At 40.7% G+C, this 21,210-nt stretch overlaps 1 protein-coding gene across 3 annotated transcripts; it reads right to left on the reverse strand.

Moving 5' to 3' along the window:
* Positions 1 to 340: 340 nt before the first annotated feature.
* On the reverse strand, positions 341 to 19,459 carry LOC127014474 (elongin-A-like). 3 transcript variants are annotated; one of them, XM_050893880.1, is made up of 11 exons: positions 19,382 to 19,459; positions 12,160 to 12,216; positions 10,183 to 10,295; positions 8,385 to 9,081; positions 6,820 to 6,919; positions 5,801 to 5,974; positions 5,112 to 5,209; positions 4,115 to 4,295; positions 3,487 to 3,610; positions 681 to 796; positions 341 to 551 (listed from the first exon to the last, which is right to left on the reverse strand). In XM_050893880.1, exons 1-11 carry the CDS (start codon positions 19,457 to 19,459, stop codon positions 490 to 492), a joined length of 1,800 nt encoding a protein of 599 aa, XP_050749837.1. In that variant the 3' UTR covers positions 341 to 489. The 3 variants fall into 3 exon arrangements, with proteins under 3 accessions (XP_050749837.1, XP_050749838.1, XP_050749839.1); XM_050893881.1 differs by lacking the exon at positions 19,382 to 19,459 and adding an exon at positions 19,304 to 19,362; XM_050893882.1 differs by lacking the exon at positions 19,382 to 19,459 and adding an exon at positions 19,304 to 19,362 and having other exon boundaries at positions 493 to 551; positions 674 to 796.
* Positions 19,460 to 21,210: the final 1,751 nt, after the last annotated feature.

Here is a 21,210-nt window from a genome sequence, read left to right on the forward strand (position 1 = left end):
TAAGAGTAAAGATATAAAAGTCTCCCTAGGAAAACCTTTAGTGAAACAAATACGCTAAGCTTCCAAAACACTTTTGTGCAAGAGATGCCAAGACCTCTTTGCAATTTTATCTAAGTACACCTTGTGGCCATTTCTATGAGGTAACTTTAACCTTGGCAAAATATACCCACAGCTTAAGTGCTTCCATGAAAAGCTTATGCAAATGTGTACATAAACTGATAAAGACAGCATCTATAAAAGTCTGTATAAACTGATTTGTCATTAGTGTGTACTGACCTTATTTCAATTCAGTTTTCCTCATTCATGAATAAGCAAGCAGCAACATGAAAGGACTCAGCTGTTTCAATTTTTATTGCAAATCATTCGTCCCTGCAATGTTTCATAACTATTTTAACTAAGCCAAACTGAAGAATGTTTACATTAATGTTACTTTCATTAGCTGTAGCACAATATACAAAGTCACATAAGCTTCAAATACGCAGCCTCATTTTATCGTCGTCCAGCTCTAGTCTTCAATGCTTTCAAAGTTTTTCTCATGATTGGTGCAATTTCTTCAACAACAACAAAAAAAGACCAGTTAGGATTATAGCTGTGAGTGACTTAAAATGGTATTAGCATAACATATTAATAGACAACAAGTTAAAACAATTATCTTGATAATCTTAGGAAATACCATTTACTTTTGATAGGCTTCTTTCTATCTTGAGTCATTATGCTTGAGCTAGAGCTTCCTCTGTTGCTAGCAGGGATCGGATCTGATGTGTTATTTCTGCCTCTGCTTTCTGGAATCCTTGTTCTTTTAAAACAAGGAAATAAGGAAAAAGTTAGTGTCTGATATCAAACTACTATTTGCTCTGGCTCATTTTGGAAAAAAAAACCTGATCAAATATTTAAGACTTTATACATTTAAAGATCATAGGATAATTCAGGTTAGAAGGGATCTTAGGTGGTCATCTAGTCCATTTCCATTCTTGCACAAGTTTTCCATTTATTAGATTTGATGCATCTTATTTGTCTTTGAAATTAAATTATCAGAATTTGTGACAGATCAAAGTTTAGCAATACCATTGTGATTCATAATGCCCTGTGCTCTAGTTCACTCTTTGTGTTTATTTTCCTCTTTGAACGCAGCTGAACTGCTAACTAGCTCTCTGACAGAAAATGAGGGCAAATTTACACAAGCTTTTTTTTTTTAAAGTAGGAATGTCTAGCAAAAGGCACAATAACTAACCCTAAATATTAGGTTGGAATTCTCAATCAACAGGACAAGGACTGAGGCAGATGCAGATACAAGGCTGATGCCTACTGCTAAAGACAGTTAAACCAATGCAGCACTAAACTGTCAGCATGATGTCGCCAATCTGGGCAGCCTTGTACACCTCAGAGCCAGTTACTGGTGTCTGCTGCCAGTTACCTTATACCGCTGCATGCTGAACTGCAAAGAGCAGCCTGCTAAGGATCTGCACGTCTGCCACAGGACCTTTTTAGCTCCTGCAAGACCAGCTTCATAAGTGAAGATTTCAGCTGTACAAATTCTACAACTTGCAAAACCAACAGGTTTTCAGAGGACATGGTCAAAGCAATGAAGTTAAACTGATCATGCCTAAACAAACTCTTGTTTCTCAAGAAGGCAAAGCAACGACCCTCTTACGGCTTCTTTCACACAATAGCAGTTCTTCCTAATTTATCATGCCTGAGAAAAAAACCATGCAGGGCTTTGAGTACATCATTCAGCTACTAGTCCAGAGATTACTGGAGCAGAAAGGACATTTACACTACTATACTTGAAGCACCTAAACTGGAAGCTGGTCTGTCACACAGATACAACCTCCCACAGGGCAACTGAAAGCAAAACCCTAACTTGAAGTGCTTTACACTACTGCTTTGGTGGAGGACTACCTTTTCATTGAAAACAGCAACAGTACAGAAAGAAGCTTCCTAATCTCATCAGCTAAAGGTGCAGCTATAAAAACATTGTATCTGGCGTAAAAGCTGATTTTAAGAGCTTCCTACATCCAGGCTGTCCTTCCTGCCCCATACCACCACCATCTTGAGCAGTAAGTCAAGGCTGCTCGACTAAGTCAAGTTTCTGAAATCCACAGAGAACACATTTTCCCAGGGTTTTGTAGGTGCCCCACCCCAAACCCAGGTCAATTCAGTTATCTAGTTCATGTGCCTAAGACCGAACAATTACTCGGCACAACTGCAGGCACTGCAGCATCATAAATTTAAAGTTAAATTTCTGGTACTTAATTACTTAAATAAAAACTTAAAATTACTCTCCTGACATGTTCAGCTATACTCAGTCTTGCATCACATTTGCAACAGCTTAAGTTTTATCCTCCCTGTTCCCAGCTGTCACTATCCACTCACGTATTTGTCAGCCTGCACAACCGTTCCCTAATTCAGGTTAATGAAAAAGTATTCCCCCTGCCACTCTCCCAAAGGGATAATTTTGAGAGAGCTAGTTGAAGAGCAGTTATGCTAACATGGGAACAATCACAGGCAACGGGGACAAGGGAGGGCACCATGCTCACCAGCAGCCACAGCAGAGTGACCACAGCTTAAGATACCCACGTTCAGGCAGTATGAATACTCTCCATAGCTTTCACAGTCCAACAGCTGGCACATGGACCCATCAACCCATGGGGTGCTTCTGAATCAAACTGCTGGTTTTTCTTTCAGACAAGAACAGATATTCAAACAGTAAAAAACAGCAGTCTGTCTCCACATAGTTGAGAAGGGAAGAAGAGGTAGAAGCTGGTGCTACAGCTGGTTTATCTCCCTGTTGCAGCCATCCTCTTGGATACAAGAGAGTTCATTAGGCTGGCAGGAACAGTAGGACAAACATCACATCTCAGCTTTGGTTCTCATGGATGTTGAACTACTCTGAACTAAGAGGTCACAAAGAAAATTTGGCTTTGTGCTGTACAAAGGAAACATTTGTGGAATCCCAGTTTTCTGTTCTTCCAGTGATTAGTGTTGGCTACTGCTGCAGACTGACTTTTCCAGACACTCCTTTAAGCTGCCAAAGCAGAAACCCACCATCAAGAGTATTAAAAGTTGCTGAGATTCACTCTGGTCAGCTATATCACTCCAGACAGCTGACTGTGATTTTATGAAAGCAGGAGAACATGTGAGGCTACTAGGCAGGTTTATAACAACTGAACAAACCATCAACACTGGAATCTCCTCAGGATGTCAAGCAGCATTAGTGTAATCTGGAGAAAACCAACAGCATCCACTCACTCTCCAGCTGGGAGGATGAATTAATCACTGGCACTTTGGAGAAATGTGCGATGACAATGCATACGCGGCAGAGGAGCACACAAGACTTAAAAGGCAAGTTAGTTTCTAGCCACTAGCTGCTTAAAAAAGGAAAGTAAATAGAGAGCTATTTATAACTTCAAAAATATTTTGCCAGCAAGCTTTTTTACTGACAAAGACATCTAAACTCAAATTAAAAGCATAGTATAGAACATTTACTTGCACTTCTCTGTGGGATGAAGTTGGGTGACAGGTCCTGCTGTCCCATGGATTTCTTGCTGTCGGCGAATGTTCCTGGGTGGTTTTGCTGCACTGGTCACGTAAGCCATTTTTACTTGCCTGCCTAATACAGAAGCAAGGAGCAGAGGACATGTGACTTTTTTGCCCTTTGTGTTCAAAGCTCAGTTGATAATATGGTTTTGTGGCAATTTCCAAGTTTAAATTGGGAAAAAAATAATTCAGAAAAGCAGAATCTGGTACCAAAGTAGTAACTGAACCATGGCAAATCACAGACAGACTGCATACAATATTTCTTCATATTAACTTTGGTATTTGTAATTACATTTGTACTCTTTGCATTGTTGCTTAGAATCCTCAGTGTAACCAGTAAGGTAAGATTTGTCTACTGTATGCTGCAAGTATTATGCATTAATGTATTGTATTAATGCATGTATTTATTTTTTGAGCAACTCAAATTAAAAGGAACAGTGTTCTTTCTTGATGACTTCTCCTAGAGGTACAGCATTAGTGCTCAGTGCAAACAAATCACTAAACTCTAAATATTAAGTGTCAAGAATAGCAGAAGAGACTGGGTTTTGTGAGTGGAAAAGCTAACCACAGATTTTACCTTTTGGTTTCTCAGACTGAGCTGAAAGAATATTTTTTGTAAGCATCTTCAGTTTTTCTTCTCTCTGATTAAACAGTCTCAAGTACATTTCACGCCAAGACTCATATTGCAGGAGGCTCTCATTTTTAAAATCTCTCTGGCAGTGTTTCTTCCACAAGTGGTCAGACTCTTCTGTAAACATCTAATTTGAACACAAGATATCTTAAATCAAAAACTTAAAAATAACGTTTTCAAGAGTACCTGTTAGCTGAGCCTGTAGACAAAGCCCAATCCCCTGGTGGAGAAAAGTGCAGAACAAATCCCACCACACATGCTGTCACAGGAACCCCCAACACAGAGCATGGCAATACCATGTAGAGATACTGACTTCAGTCTAGAAATCACATAGCTTCAAACAGCAGAGCTCTATATTTGAGTTGATGAGCCATGCTTACAGGCTAGACTTGTGTTTCCAGTACAGGCTCAGGCCTCACCAGCTCTCAACTTTAGGCATGCAGAGAAATGGCCAACTTGTACTACGAAGTACTACACACTCAGAACCTCAACGTCCAAATGCATCATGGAGCTGAAGTCCTAACAGTAGATAAGGATCTACCACAAACATGAAATCTCACCCCAGATACTTCCTGATTGGTATGCTTTGCAGCCTTAACAGTTTGTAACTTGAAAACAGTGGGTTCTATTATGACTTTCCCAGCTATTTCAGTGGTAAATACTATGGTCTTTTTTTTTTTTCCCTTATTTTTAGAAACAGAAATACTTTTCTACCCACACTGGCTTTCACTTAGTCATCAGTAATAATTCTCCCAAATGCTTTAAATCCTGACACTTGAGAAAGGGAGGCTTGCTAATGACAGCTGAATTAAAAGTAGTAAGTATGCAAGACAGAAAACCAGTGTAACCCATGGAGAATGTTTATCAAGAAGGGTACAAGGAAGGCAGAAACAGATGCCTCATGTCCTCCGTGGTTCCCTGAATTTAACAAGGCAGAATTTACCGGATTACATTCCTCTATCCGAAACAACTGCTCTGGTGTGCAACGTGTTAGCACAGGCTCAAGAATTTCAAAGGGCACACCTCCTACTTCATGCAGCGCTACAAAAGAGGACAGTACTTTCAGTATCTCATTTATTTTACTCAGTGGGTAACACCACTCAAACAGTTTAAAAATAAAAATACAAGTTAATTTTAGCAAGCACTAACAGAACACAGGTTTTGAAGTCAGGCTATGAAAATATTTATAAATCAGCAGTACTACACTGACTGGCAGTTATATTTGAGGATGGAGAAAGCATCTTTGAATAGCCATTGCCCCATCTTTACCGACGTGCATCACTCCCCTCTCCGCCTACACAATGGAATAAACAATTTCTTGATCACTCATTCTAGTTTATGTAAACAAACATCTTGGAGGGAAGAAAATTAGCAGGATTTTTGGCTTATAATTTATAGGACATCATATTTTAACTAAAATTGGAACTTTAAAAACAGGTAAGCTTTCAAAACAAAACTACATTTTGGCATGGCCATAAATCCATTTTTTTAAGTGCCTTTCAACCTGCTCTGAGTCACCGTTTGTAGGGAGGGGCAGTATCTTTTAGTAGGCCAGTTGTTGGCATGGAGAAAAAAAAAGAAATCTGATACACTTTCAGGCACAGCCTGCTACAAATCCCTTAAAGTACTCACAATCAATATTATTTTGAAGCACACGGATGCACTGTTCATACAGCGTAAGCATCTTTGAAAGACAGACTGTTTTAGAGCCGGAGTAAACTTGCATTTTAGAGTTCAGTCTCCGTCCTGTGAATTGAACTGTCTCACTGACTTGCTGGGGTGCTTCTACAACAGGTGCTCTGGAAGCTGCAAACAAAACATCAGGCAGGGTTTCCATTACCTCCTGACATTTTACAATGCTTTAAACATTCAGCTTTGAGAGAAACGCAGCTGGTAGGACACATGTATATTCATTTTTCTTGAAATACAAAGTTACTGCATTACAGTTTGGGGCCCTTAAACATATTATATGTTACAGAAGTCCATTCATCATCATCTAACACCAAGACAGCATGTACATTGCAAGTGAGCTGCACCAACTCAAACTAGCCTTACATTATTTAGCTCAGGTCTACACGAGCTGTATTCACATCTAGATTACTCTGTTACCAGTCTACAGCACATTATTGATCTTCGAGTTATTCTAGAGAAGCCAGAAGCTGCAATAGCAGTGATGTTTCAAGACCACATGATACGAAACCACCAAAACCTCAGAGATTTCTGCTGCTAGGGAACCACTGGCACTTTGTGTCACCTATCTATAAAGACGCAAGTTCCTATGCTGAAGCTAGACCTAGTGTTTCCTATATTTGTTTTACCTATGATAACTTCTACTAAGCCTTTGCCTGCCATAAGGTATAGACAGGAGTAAAGATAAATGGAGCCTGTAGAACTACCACCTAATCTATGCCTTCTCTACATCTGTGATAACCTTCCATAGTATTTCTTTATTCAGCAAGCCATAAGAGGGAAGCCTTTATAACTCTCTTCAGCTTCAACATTTCTACAGATGAGAAAGTGAAGGTGAGGCATTTCTTTGCCATGGACAGATGAGCTAATACAGTTTATTAGGAAAGGGGATAAAGATGTCTCTACATACAGCTGTACAAGCCTGCACTATTTCACATTTATCAGCCTTGCATACTACTTACCTTTAAAGTCTGCAGCATATGGGGGAGATGAGATTGAGATGCCTGTCAGAAATTTAGGCAGTGGAGTATTAAGAAGATCTTGGAGCGATGCCACCTTGGCCTGTGCACAGTTAAGGAAACATTGCTTCAACATTACAAATTTGGGTTTACCAAGGCTTAAAATAGGCTACAAAAAAACCCTTAAGCAAACCCCCAAGTTAACGAGGATAACAGGAATTATTGCTTTTCTGCACTAAAATTTACTCACTGGATTACTTTTCAGCATACCCTTTCATATTCTACTTACCAAGACTACATCACAAAAGGAACTTAGTGGGATATCTGCAATCAGTGCATAAAAAGAGATTAAAGAACAGAGTAAATGTGTTCAGCTAACAGGCTTTCAGATGAGTCACTACTGAGGTTAGAGGCATGCAGTGAATGAGACAAAACTGCAAGATGTCAAACCCACAATTAAACGTTTAAAGGCAAACTAAACACCATCCTGAAAGACAAGAAACAGCTTTATACCTGGTCCTATCAAGTCTCCTATATTGTGCTGGATAAGCCATTTAGCCTAAAATTTTCACAGATAACCCCTTAAAAAGTGATTTAAAGATGCAGCAGTCTGGTAAGTACAGGTCCCTACAAATGCAGGGCATTATGTGCAACATCTAAGTTGGGTCTTAGGTGTCCTCCAATTGTAAGCCAGGCACTTACAGCCCAAAACTTGCATCTCCTAGAACTTCATTTCAGTATCTTTAATAACTCTCACAGCTGCTTGAACATCCAAGATTTTTCCTCAAACAGTTTATGCTAGAATATCATACAAAAGCCTCCACATTAATATTTCTCCATTTGGGACAGAAGATACCACATTCAAATTGCAGATCTTCCACAATAAATAAAGCCTGGAGCTTTCACATCACAGTGAAGATAAAAGACTGAAGAGACCTCTAATTCCCAGTGCACAAGAGGGCTTCATTTAAAAGGTCTAATTAATACACGTTTAGATCTGCCTTGGCACAGAGGAGCTACTTAAGCTTCTTCCACTTCAAGGGACTAGGATAGTTCACATTATGAACATGTATAAGCTATTTTTATATGCAATACTGTGGTTTACTTCAATGCATTAAAAGAAGAAAGTTCAGTTCCACTACAGACCTTAACATTCACTGTTAAAGAACCACAGCATCTGACAAAATGACTGTGCTATACACAAACAGCTGCTACAGTCACAAACCACACTGGTCAAGAATGGAAGAAGGGGACATCTTTCCAAAGGTAAGTACCTTTACTTTGCAGGTAAAAAGCAGACTAGCTGATATGGATCAAAGACTATTGCCATATTGGAAATCATCCTAAAAATACAAGACAAGTTGATTGTAAACTGCCAGTATGCAATAAGCAACCAATTTTTTGCCCCAATTACTGCAATTATTGGCAATTGCAATGCAGCTGATGTGTCAGAGCCATGCAATCTGTTGCTTAAAATAAATACAGTTGAATTTCACTGAAAATAAGAGTCCAAAGCACTTATTCATCTGCAGTTTATTTGCTATTATCTCAACCATGCAGTGGTTTACCTTTTTATTGGGAATTTCTGACTGATCACCCTCACATTTTTTTACATCTTCCTCTCCCTCTTTTGCTTGAGAAAATTTTGAAGTCCTTTGTGGTAATGAGCTGTTCTTCTTTTCACTGCACTTCTTTGGCCGTTCACCTGTAGAACAAGCCTTCCTCTTTCTTTTTTTGGTAACCTGATCATAATTAAGATAAGATTCAAAAGACATAGTAGGGGGCTCAAATCCTTCATCACTAGATAATTCTGCTTCGCTTTTTATGACTAGTTTTTGTTTTGGTTTCTTCACATGCTTAGGATTTCCCTGTTTGGAAGCATCCTTACTAGGCTTTTCCTTCAGGGGCGATAAGTCTTTATTGGCTACAGAGGAACGCTGCTTTTCTGAAACTTTCTTGCTGTCTGTGGACGTTCTCTCTTTGAAGTCACTTTCTTTAGCTTGAGGATTGGTACCCTGGGAAGCATGCTTAGAACCACTGCTGCTACATTCTTTATCATTGCATTCTTTTTGAGACTCAGAATCTCTACTTGGGTGGGTCTTTTCACAAGTATGCTGCTTATTCAACTTCTTCGAAATGGGAGCACTATTGGAACTTCTGGAGGCCAGTACAGATGCTTTGGACTTCTCTGAAGGCTTAATCTCCTTGGAAACTGAAGATTTTCTCTCATCTTTTTCAGTATTTTGTTTTCTTCCTCTGTGAACACTGCAACATTAAAAAAAAAAAAAAAAATCACATCCCATGCTACATCTGATGCTAAATTCTTGAGCAATCAATCTTTTTACCTATATTAGTAAAACTAAAAGCATTAAAATCACACTACATGTCATAATTTTACAAGACCCAGAACTGTGCTCTGATGTGCTCTTATTCTTCCATTATCAGTACAGAATCCCAGAGAAGCAGCTCTTGGGTCCAGCACTGCTAAACACTGCAACAAGAACCGACAGCAAGACAAGTGGGGAGTAGGGACATAGCCATCAGTAGGAAAACATGCCTGACAGTACTACTTGCTTATAATGTGTTGGATACCACTTTTTACACAAGTTTCCCTGCATGCTTTATAACACAGACGTAGTACTTGAAATAACTAGGAGACAGAGAATTTACGACATGCTCTGTAGGTAATACAGATTACAACAGGTCAGCCTTTATGCTTTGCTTATCACCAGTTCTGGTATTTCACTTTCCTGTTGTTTGAACAACTTCAGATTTAAAATGCACTATTCAGTCAATCTAAACCTTTGGCTTTCTCAGCTCAACTGCCTCAAATTGTCAGAAGTCTGCAAAACATCTAAAGCACAGTCAGCCTGGCCATGGCAGTGGTGGCTGCTTCATTCTGAGAAAAAAATCACATCTCTTCAGTGTGACTCCTCCAATATTAGAGGCCTCTCTCAGTCCACAAGAACATTACAGGAAAGCCCTCTATACAAATCAAATCACTGGAGAGCTGCCTCATTTAACCATCACCTCTGGGAAGAAAGAGTAAGCTTCCCACTTCCCTGAAGTGCAGAGCAGTGCCCATCATTGGCTTCGTCCCACTTGCATCAGCTGGGACCAAAGAACTTGTGCCAGTCAAAAAAAGCAGTTGAAGTCTGAGTGCTGGCTGGCTAATTGACCAATGCTGGTCACTGATTTGTTTTCTGATGTTTTATAAAAGAAAGAGTCATTTCTTCCATTCAATTTATGCATTTGTCTTAATGCATATTTGTCATTCCAAACACTTTCCTAAGCTTTCCAAGCTGTATTTTATGAAGTTACACTACAGTATAATTAACTTTTAGAAAAAAGTTAGTTCGCACCTACCTTTTATTTTCTGGAGGAATAAGCTTTTTCCATTGTTTTACCAGGGTTTTAGCTACATTCCCAGCAGCGGCATGCTTCCTGAAACTGTTAACTGTTTTGCCTATGCCAGTTTCCTGTTGAAGATAGTGCAAGAAAGCTGGGCAGAATAAATCACAACTAACATCCCAAATAAAACCTTCTCTAAAACTGCTACAAACAGTATTAGCCTAGTAGTCAGAGCAGTCTTATGGCAGCTAAAGAAATAAACGCACTCTTTATACTGCAAACAGAACTGAAGGAAAGGTAGATATTTCTAATCAGATATGGGGAACAAAATACAGTCTTAATTCATAAAACTAAGAGAAGTCATTTTCCTCCATTAAATGTACATATTTCAGGAATTTCACTTGGCTCATATGCTTATGCCCACAAAATGCACACTGCTCCAGCGAATTAGATTAATCAATTCAAATTCCCTTCAGGCTTATGCATTTTAGCATGTTAGAGAGCACATATGATGGATGTATTGTAATCTAAAATGCATCTCAACTAGTAGTAGTATGGGGTAGAGGGGTCAGAGGAGCAGAGTTCATATGACTAAACTCAGTTTCAGACACAGGAAAAAAAAAAACACCCTTGACATTTAAAACCTGTCATTTTCTGTTTTCCCCCAGTACAATTATTTTCACATTACCATTGTGCCTTCAACTCTTGCTCCAGTGAGTTTTATGTTGTTTAAGCACAACTATCTTGCAGACTTTGAGTGCATATAGAATCACAGCTAATTTTTTTTCATCCTGTATTATCAGTAAGTATCTCTCATTCACAAACTCTCACTTCTAAGATGCATACAAAACCTGGAATTCACTAGGTTAGCAGCAACCTGTTAATGCCTTTGCTAACTAGTGAAATGATACTCCTGCAAAGTCTGAGCAAGAGCTATACATGTCCTACTCCCACATAATCAGCTCACACCTTAGAAAGGACTTCCTTAAATCTACTTTAAGGATATTTAGCTTCTATATAATTTGAGCAATACTGGTTTGGTAGGTCAGTGTATTGCAAATAGATGCAAGAAATTTGGTGGGATTATTTCCTAAAGCTATTTATGTTCTTCAAATGCATTAAAAATATGTGGAGTCCTCAGCTGTAAGACATCTTTTTCCTCTATTTGACTTGAAGGCTTCCATCAAAGTCTGTCACATTATAAAACACGCAAGTCTGCTGGAAGCATGAATTGTCTGCAGAAGCCCTCTGTCATTTTAAACAACTAATTGCAATATAAGATTGTTTTGGTTGCCAATTAAAATACATAAATATTGCTGTATTCCAGCAGAAGTCTACCTGTGTTTAGGCAGGCAAATGCCCTTACCTGAATAGGCCAGCCAAATATCTCAATTACCGTATTTTTCTCTTACTCTTCAAAGAACTCTCTCACAAAAAACATTTCTCTTCTTCCCAAAATATAGACACATTGCTCATAATAACTTGAAGCTTCATAGACCAGTGTGAGAATTTCTAATACAAAATTTTATAGGATGCAGCTTGGATAAGGATACAAGTCACAAGTATCCTTACTTGGGACGCCCGCTCTTTAAATGCAAGAAACTAAACTTGAACTGCTAATAAAAGACAGAAGATTTAGACAATGGACCTAAAGAATAGTTCACCCATTTTTTTTTGTCTTAAGCATTGACTTGAACACAGTATCACAGTGCGAAGAAACCAACCCTGAGTAGCAAAGTGTTCTCTATATGCTCAGATTCCTGCTCAGTAATATCACTGTTGGCATAATACTGCGTTTGTCAAGTTGTATGCCCAGCTTCCAGCTGGCTTTTAGAAAAGGCTCCATGGTTCCTTGTACAGAGCTCTAAACAAATCACAATTAAGAGTCAAAATTACAAAACTTAACATGTTCACTACTTCTATGATTGCAGACTCCTGACATTTACATAGTAATTCACTATGGAAGAGTTTAATGTGTTATTGGTCACTTACCACTAGAATATCCAGTGATATATCCAAATCCTGTAGTACCTTAAGTGTTTTCATAATCTGGAAGGAAACATTAGATTTTTTTTAAACAAATATTCATAAGTTCTAGTCTGTTTTTCTCATCCTCATCCACATGTTTAATCAAAAAATATTCAATAGTGGTAAGAGAAATATCCAGTAACTCCAGGAAAGTGTAAGTACTCCTTTACTGCACATCAGGGCTGTGCCTGAAGTCTGTGCTGTGAACCAGCAAGCCCCTAATTTCAGTAACACCAGAAAATCCAATAGGTATGAGTTTACCACTACAGAGATTAAAGATCAATAATACAGTAGTACAGGCTACATATATATGCCCACACTCCTCGTGTAGCAGCGACCCTGATTTGTCACAGAACCAACAGAAAAGGTGCATTATGCAGAACCAGCACCATGCAAAAATCAGCAAGTCTCCTAGTCAGCAGCAGCACTCCATCAGCCCAGGCCAAGAATGGACAATAGAGCTGGTGGGAGTCTGGCTTGCAAAAAATAAGATTTTGAAAACTTAACTGCAATTCATACATTAACAAAATGAGCTCAAGCTAGAACAGCTATTTTGTTTTGCACAGACAAAGCATACGCTTGTGACAAAACTCAACATTTCCATCAAAGCAGGAAAGAATTTTTCCAATACAAATGGCTCATCTTCCTATGAGAAGTGTTTTAATAACACAAAAGTGCCATTTATAAGCAGAGTATAAATTTCTTTGGCAATGGGTATACAGCACCCCAGAGTCTTGCAGCTGACCACACACAAGCAATTTGCCTTATCTTTCACAAACTTCCATGAAGCTATGTTACGTAGAGGCTAGAATTAATGTGCAACTGAAGTAACAGCACTTCTTAAGGCTTTCACAAAGCCTGGAATACTAATCAAACAGACTACCCAGAAACTTTTTAACTATAATAACAGCTACGCTAACTTAAATAACTGATGAACTGTCATTTATTATATTGGATATTGCTTCTGAAATGGTGTTGCAGGAGGTGGAAGAGGTACTAAAATAAGTGAGTAGCAAACTTGAAGAAACAATTTACAAATTGCACTGGGGGGTTACTTTTCTCTAGTGTTGTTCTAAGTTTCATTGTTCCTATAATGCATTAGTGGAATCCCACACTTGACACTGCATTTCATTGTGTACAGTGGGCTCTATCTACATGCCTGGCATGCAGTTCTTCCTGTATGTCATCCACCCTGCAACAGTGTTTCTGAGACCTAGAGAAGTACAGGAGAAATGCTTCACAGCCTGGGAAAACATGAGAAAAGCTGTAACAGTAAGACATACATCTAGGACCAGAAGTAACAAATCAACCCTCTCCCAAAAAGTTCAGCTAACTACAAAATAGCAGAATAGCTACAAAAAAGCTTCCTGACCAAAATTTCAGAACTAGTACGAAAGCCATGTGAAGTTCTGCTTATCTCCTATTTAAGAGTAAGACACTTCCTGAGCCAGCAAGTTAAGAATATATGCAATGAAGTTAAAAACAATTTTGCATCTCAAGAGAGCTGCTCTTCCTTCTGAGAACAATACAAGCTTAACATTTAACTTTTTCCAGATGCTTCACAGGTATAGGCTAGATATTTTGTGAGCTGAAGACTTTTTCAAAATAATCTCATCAGGGAAAAAATGCATTGCAAAGATGCTTAAATAGAAAAAAAAAACTATAATTGCTCACAATGTTAATCACAAGCATTAGAAACTGTTATCAGTGTCAGGTCAGTTCATTTTTTTAATTAAAAAAATATATCCCCATTAATTTAATTTATTTTGCAATGGAAAAGCAAGTAACCCATTGCTGCAGGTTATATTGTGCTATGTAAGATGACTAGATACTCAAGTAGTGCAAACCACTGGGAATAAATCACATAGACCAGAGACAGACCTTTAAGTGGAAGAATACTAAAAGATGTTTTCATCAAGCTACAAAGGGAATGGGGGTTTTGAGTGTTTCCTCTTGATGGGTTTTGGACTAAGTTAATTCATAAATTGAAGTTCACTTCAGAAGAACAGATTCAGGAAGCAGGCAACTACTATTCATACAACTTCAAACCAACAGGTTAAATTACAAAAGTACCTAGATGACAAGTATGTGCAAAAGCAGTCAACACATTTTAATGAAAGACAAAACTTTCAAAATTTTCTAAACCAAAGACCACACTGTTCATTTTGCTTCCTTGAAATGTATATCACATTTGGCAAATTAAGACAAACAAGACATTAAAAAGAAAGTGGAAAGCATTGATCAAACACTCTGACAAGCCTTTTAGGAGAAGCGATCCTGATCTCTCGAAAGCAGGGAACAGCTCAGGCTGCAGTGAGATTGGCAGCTATGTATGTACAGGACTACCAAAGGAGATATAGCGCCATGTGCCTTTTACTGTAACTGGGCAATGTAAATGGCAGCATCCAGCCTGCTGGTAGGAATCACGCATCTCCGAGCCCTTGGCATTTAGAACCAAACTTACTTACAGACACAACCAGGAAACAGGCAAGTTTAATTTGTGGCCAACATCAGTAACAGCAGAGAAACTTTGTATTTATCCTATTTGCTAGAGAGTTCTGATTTCTCTGTCAAAGGCTGTTTGCTTTTTAAAGCACAAATACCAAGCTCCAGTATCTACCAGATTTTGGTGAAGGCCACAGAAAGGTATACTGTGAAGCGTACCTGTCACTGAAACTAAAGCCTGTTAGAAACAAACTTTGGTGTCATGATATTTATATGGTGCACCATTACAATTATTGCATAAAATAAGGCAAAAAGAGAAAGTCATTTACCTGAAGTCTGTTCTGAGCAGGCCTTCAAAAACAAAATGAAGATTGACTGTTGAGGTGCCTTGCTCTAACCATATCTTTTACCACAGCATTTGTAGCCTGTCTGGCTCTTCTTATCTCACCGGACTGTACCCAGTAATTTTTTCCCCAAGTTCTTCCATATACCCACAATACATATGTAATCCTCCACTGGTTTTCAGATTATTTTATCTTGCATACCACTATCAGCTGTACCTTCATGGAAAAACTCTATTGACTTTAAAAGAGATAGTAAACCTTATAGAAAAATTATGAAGAACATGGAAGTTACCTCTGTATACAATTCCTGAACTACTCTATGTAATTCCTAAATACGGATTTCTAAAGAATGATCCAAAGCCTTTAGGACTGTTGTTTTTCCAATAAATGACATTCAAAGCAAGCACAAGACACAGGTGTTCATGCAACAAACAGACAACAGAAGCAGAGCCTTATGGACAAACTGAGAGCTGGCACACACATACTGGTATGAGACAAAAGCAAAGGTGACAATAGGCACAAGAGCAAGCTAAGATGAAGGGGAGGAGGGAAAGCAGGTGGGCATTTGGAAAGCAGAGGGCAATAGTAATGAGCAATAGGTAAGAAGCATGTGAGCAAACAAAATTTTCCGGAGTCAAAACTGAAAGCAAAGTGATAACAACAGATGCCAGGTGCACCGAATTTGGTCTCTTCCTACTGCACCAGTGTTGCTCCATCATCCCTTATACAAGTGTTGTACAGCCTCCTCATTTTTTCTAGCTGAGCCTGGACCCTCAGGAAGGATGGGATCCATTAACAGGTCCCCAGGCCATCTGTGGTCAAGGGACTGGCTCAACATTTCACCACAGTAACTCTTTCCTGCTTTCTCTCCTTCCCTTTTCACTCACTAGCTGCATCTCTCTCTCAAAGGGATCCCTATGATTATTTAGCTCATCCTCTTCTATAACACAGCCCATGAAATTTCACCAAGTCCATAACTTCTGGCTGAGCTAGACACTTCATCTGAAAGAGCACCAAGACTTTGAAGACAACACTTAGAAAAACCCAATGCATTCCCAAGCAGGTCATTCCTATGCCCTCAGTAAAAAAAGTTTGCCTAAAAAAAATTGTCTAGTTTTGTTTTCAGCTACTGAATCTAATGATCTCTTTCTGCTTATTAAAGGGGTGTTCTTTCAAACATCTTATACAACACAGAAATGTAAAACACTAATCACACACTTTACCTTGGTTCTTTAGTTTCAGTAAGTTATGCTAGCCAGAGCTATAGTCATTCTCTGGCTGTCTTATGATCTTTCCAGCTTGGCAGTGTTGTTTTTAAAAACAGTCCCCAGAACAGGACATAATATTCCTGTAATTGTCCCTCTAATACTATATAGCAGTAATAACATAACCCTGCTAAGCTACCCAAAGATAGCATTTATTCCATAAGCCGCTGCATTGTACTGCAATTTCATGCTCAACTGCTAATACATCAGAGCTCTGAATCATTTTCGGAGTCAATGCTTTCCAAAATAGTCTCCTATCCTGAGTGACCTATATTCATAGCTCCTAGCTGTGACTTTCCACTGAGCCATGTTAAAATGAGTGTTGCTCAAATGAATGTAGCCTAGCACATGATCAAAGTTGGTTTCTAGAAGAGTCTCTCTTCATTTGACACAAATTACTTCAGCATTCGTAGCATTTCGCTACGATGCTTGCTGTCTTCTAAATTAAGAAAGATTTGAGTAGCATCATGTCAAGAACAGATGCATAATCACCCCTCACCCCAGAAAAAACCCACCACAAACTCACAACCAAAACCACAAATCAACATTGTTTTCTAATGAGGTCTGGCACTTATTTTTGGTGACTGCAATTGAAATCCATTTTATGTATTGCATCAGGTCCATAACATTGCTACTGTAATCAGCATCATACAGAAGCAAGTCAAGTGCCTTAAGAGACTTACATATATTTATGACACTGTCAGCTGAATATAATCTGAGATAAATTTGGCAGTACATATCTACATAAAGTCTCATGCATCATGGCACCATTCTTTAATTCTACATCAGTTATATCTTACATGTAATATCATGCAGCTGCTCAACACATTTTTTCATGATCAATGTCAATGAAGACCATTTCATTTACCTGTATAAACAATAGCACAGTACTTTTTTCCTGTCCTGCTGAACTTCCCGAGTACCTTGAGCATCATTCAATACCTAAATCATTAGTTCCGTTCATTCTTTGGTCAATTCTCTGAAAACTCCCTGGGGTAGCTATCAAACCTCGCACATTAAGAAGCTTTTGACATGAACAATCAATGTTCTGCATCTTCCCTGGTTACTATCAGATCAAAAAGTATTTAGCAATTATTAAAGAGTGCCAAGAAAAATATTCTCAAGTATGGAACAGAAATATTTGACAACACCAACGCTTACCTACACACACATTTGTGATATTGATTTATTATTCTTTCCACACATGCCTAAAACTTTCCTCTTTGCCTTTAAAGATGATAACCACATATTTTCTATTACTAGATTTACCTTTTATTAGCAGTGCATTTCATGACTGCCAATTTACGGCTATCAGTTTCTCACTTCACCTACCACTCCTTAGCCCCTGTTATCCATAAATATTTCTATTTCACTAGACACAGGTTTACCAGGGACAGCAGAAGTGCTGCAGCACCACCATTAGTCCCATTTTATGCAGCACCCCCTTGCAGTCATGCCACATAAAAACTGTGCATCTCCCCCCTTAACAGAAGCAAATCTGCCAGGGCTATTCACATTTTTCACTTGAGTTGAATGTGTTTTGAAACTTATTGTTTTGGGATCACTTAAAAATTAATTACCTCTAGAATTGTTTCTTTTCCCTTTCAATCTCTTGTTCAGAATAGCATATCAACACCAACCCCAAGTATTAAAAAATTCAAAGACTATAATATCTGATCACTTCTGTAGCACAAGAAGAAATTCTAGGTTCATTAAACTGCAAATTAAAACATCTGAAGAAGCACCTGCACAGATATTTACATTTTGGACAGATACAGCCTACGACACTGGCATTCAGGAAGATAAACCATTATTGGCTAAGAAGATCAGTATTTCCTATATATGCATACACATACTTTGAAAACACACAGTAGATATGATTAATAACTAAGCTTTTCAAGTTCACCAACTACCAAATACAATGCAGATTAAATTTTACTGCCGCCCTCTGCCTCCAAATACTTCCACAAATTTGTATCAACTTTTAATGTCTTAGAAATCTATCATGGCAAATGTGTTCTGTACTTTCAAACTGAATTCAACCCTCAAAAAAACCCTACCCTTTTGAAGACACCTTCTTCAGTCAAATACAATTTATTACTTCATAAAACACTGAGGCCAATTTGGCACACACTGCTTTACTTCCATTTCCTTCAGAGTCCAGGCTGCCGCTCAGAGAGCGGAGGGTGTCTTCTTCCTCGCTCTGCCCTGGAGCCTGTGCTTATCTCCCCAGTACCTTGAGAGTGTCAAGCGCAGCTTCCGTAGGCTGCTCTGATCCATCTCCCCACTGATGTTTGCTTGCTTCAAGTATTCCTTATCTAGTCCTTGCAGCCACTGAGCAGCCCCACTATCCTAACAGAGGTTGTTTAATTTCTTTCAGAGATAAGAGCAGCTTTGTTCTTCTCGCACCAGGAATAACAACACAGGGTGTGACAGCTCCGGCTCCTCTTGCTGCATGCCATTAAAACAAAGCAGAAACACCTATTTCACTAAGAAAAGCTCTTACAAACACAGAAATTAGCACCCCAGCTGCTGTGTTTTGACCTTCCAGCCAGGCTGACAAGACTTCACACAACCAGCGCTACCTGTTAGATGTAACAACATTACACCCAGCTTTGGTTGCCCTTCTCCTCCTCTCCTGACTGCACAGAGGGCCTCTTGGCCACCCACACAAAGCTTACCCACCCGGGAAATAACCATACGTGACCTGACCGCTACCCAGCCCTCCTTCAAACCCTCCTGGTCATGACAAGGGAGGGAAACAAAACGGAGACCCAGGGCCGGAGTCTCACATGCACGTTTCCCCTCGGCGGCCCAGCTGGCTGCGCTCAGCTCAAACACCCCTCTCCCTGCTCGGCGGGGCCGGCAGCCAACGCCGAGGGAGGACAGCGGGAAAGGGCAGCGCGGCCCCGGATCCCCTCAGCGCGGCGAGGGCCAGCGGGCTCAGCCGGCCCCGCCACGCGGCTTACTCCCGCCAGCGGCACCGACACACCCAACGCCACTCGCGCCGCTGCTGCGTCACATATATACATGTATAATATATATATAATATACGTTAAGAGATCGGGGCGCCCTCCTGAGGCCCTTGGCTGGAACTCCCGCCTTCCTGCGCCGCAGCCACCGCGCGGGTACCTCCGCGGGCTCCTGCACGCAGCCCAGCCGCTCCTTCAGCTCCAGCACCCTCTGCGCGGCGCTCCGCCCCTCCGCCATGGCACCGGGCCCGGCTACCCGCCCGAGCTGCTCAGCCCCCGCTCGCACCTCTTGTAGTAGCGCCCGCCACGCCATAGGCGGCGGCGCCGCGGCAGGGCCGGCCCGGCCTGGCCAGGCCCGGCCCTGCCTCAGGGGCGCGGGTCGGGCGGCGGCGCCTCTCCCCGTCCCCGCCGGGGGCCAGCGGTGCCCACTATTTCCTTAGCTCCCCCGCGGGCTTTCTAGCCCTCGCCGCGCCGCCGGGCCCTCCGAGCCGTCCCACGCCTACGTTTGAGCTTTCCCCGGGGGTTTCATGGATGGGGGTCGATGGCCAGGGCCTGAACCATGCCGGGGCCCTGCTGACAGGCGGTGCAGGCAGCCGGGGCCTGAGCCTTGGTCTCCTGTCTCACGAAGGCGGGTGCAGCCAACAGGGCCTGACCCTGAGAAAGTGCCGCTTCCCTGCCAGGCTGTTTGCTGATAGCTGCAGCTGACCTGATTGCTACCGAACTATCATCAATAGTAAAGACGACATGCTTTTCTTTGTTCTGCCTCTTTCAACTTCATTTAAATATGCGGTGTGGTACTGAACAAGCACAGCTATAACTGACGTAAGCTCACGGAGGTGAGTTGGAGAGGGGGAACAGCAGCCTGCCCCAAGAAACGCAGTGGCATGTACTCTCACCCTGCAAAAGCAGCAAGGTAGGTCCATCAGTGCAGCTGTGCCAGCCTCAGAAGAAGCCATGAGAGGTCTCTGCCCCCAGGGTACACCAGGTGGTAGGTGGGACACTGTTAGCATCAGTCATTTGCACTTGCTCGTGCGAACTTGTTCGGTTACCTGCAGGTAATTATAAGGTCCGTGGCATTTCTGTTGTCTCTGCATGGCTGTAAGGCTGCTTAGCAGCCGTTGAGTACAACGGCAGGCACAGGGGTAACGAGGCCAAGCCCATGAAGATGTGACTGGTGCCCATAGGCATGCTGCTGCAGTCCTAACCTGCAGGTGAAGGCAGCACTCAGGCTGAAGAGGGCATTCTTTTCTTTCTGTCCTGCCTTATTTACAGCCTGCTGTATTTACAGCCTGCTGGCTAATGCTTTTTTTTTTTTGAGGGGAACACAGTACTTTCGGGCCCTGCAACTTTCAGCATGGCTCCTCTGTGGTTTACCTAAGGTCACAAACAACGTAGAGCGGGGAGTTGATCTCCGGTGCTGCATGAAATACGTAGCTGAAACAGGATCTCTGCCATGGAGCTTGCTGGGGCTGAGCACGCGCTTGAAAGACTCCAAGCTGAATGTGTCCCTCCTAAAAAAACTATGGGTTTGCTGTATTTCCTTGGAAGTTAATGTAGATATAATTAAAATAGATATGTAGAACACCTTTCACTCTTTAAAGCAGTGTTTGGGGGAAGTGTTAAAAGGAGGGTATCCAGTCTGAATTACAGGGGAATTTTAAGTAGGCAATAGATTGGCCTCACTCTTGGGCAATAGATCTTATTACAGCTTGGCACAGCATATAGCAAATTTATCAGTAGAGAAGCCAAAATAGCCAGTAGTGCAATACAGTAGGTACAGCATTCAGGTTGGATATGGAAAAAACAAATCCAGGTCCCTGTTGCAGACTGGCTCTCCAGTTGCCATGCTAATCCTTTATTTTACAGAGATATTTAACTCATCTTCACAGTGTGTACAGACTTCATCAACCCTACCTTAAAACTGGCCATCTGCTACTGGTTACTCTTTCTTTATTTTTCTGGTCCTAATAATATGAAATTACTTATACA

The sequence above is a fragment of the Gymnogyps californianus genome, chromosome 3 (genome assembly GCF_018139145.2).
Source record: "Gymnogyps californianus isolate 813 chromosome 3, ASM1813914v2, whole genome shotgun sequence".
In the NCBI taxonomy this organism is placed as follows: Eukaryota; Metazoa; Chordata; class Aves; order Accipitriformes; family Cathartidae; genus Gymnogyps; species Gymnogyps californianus.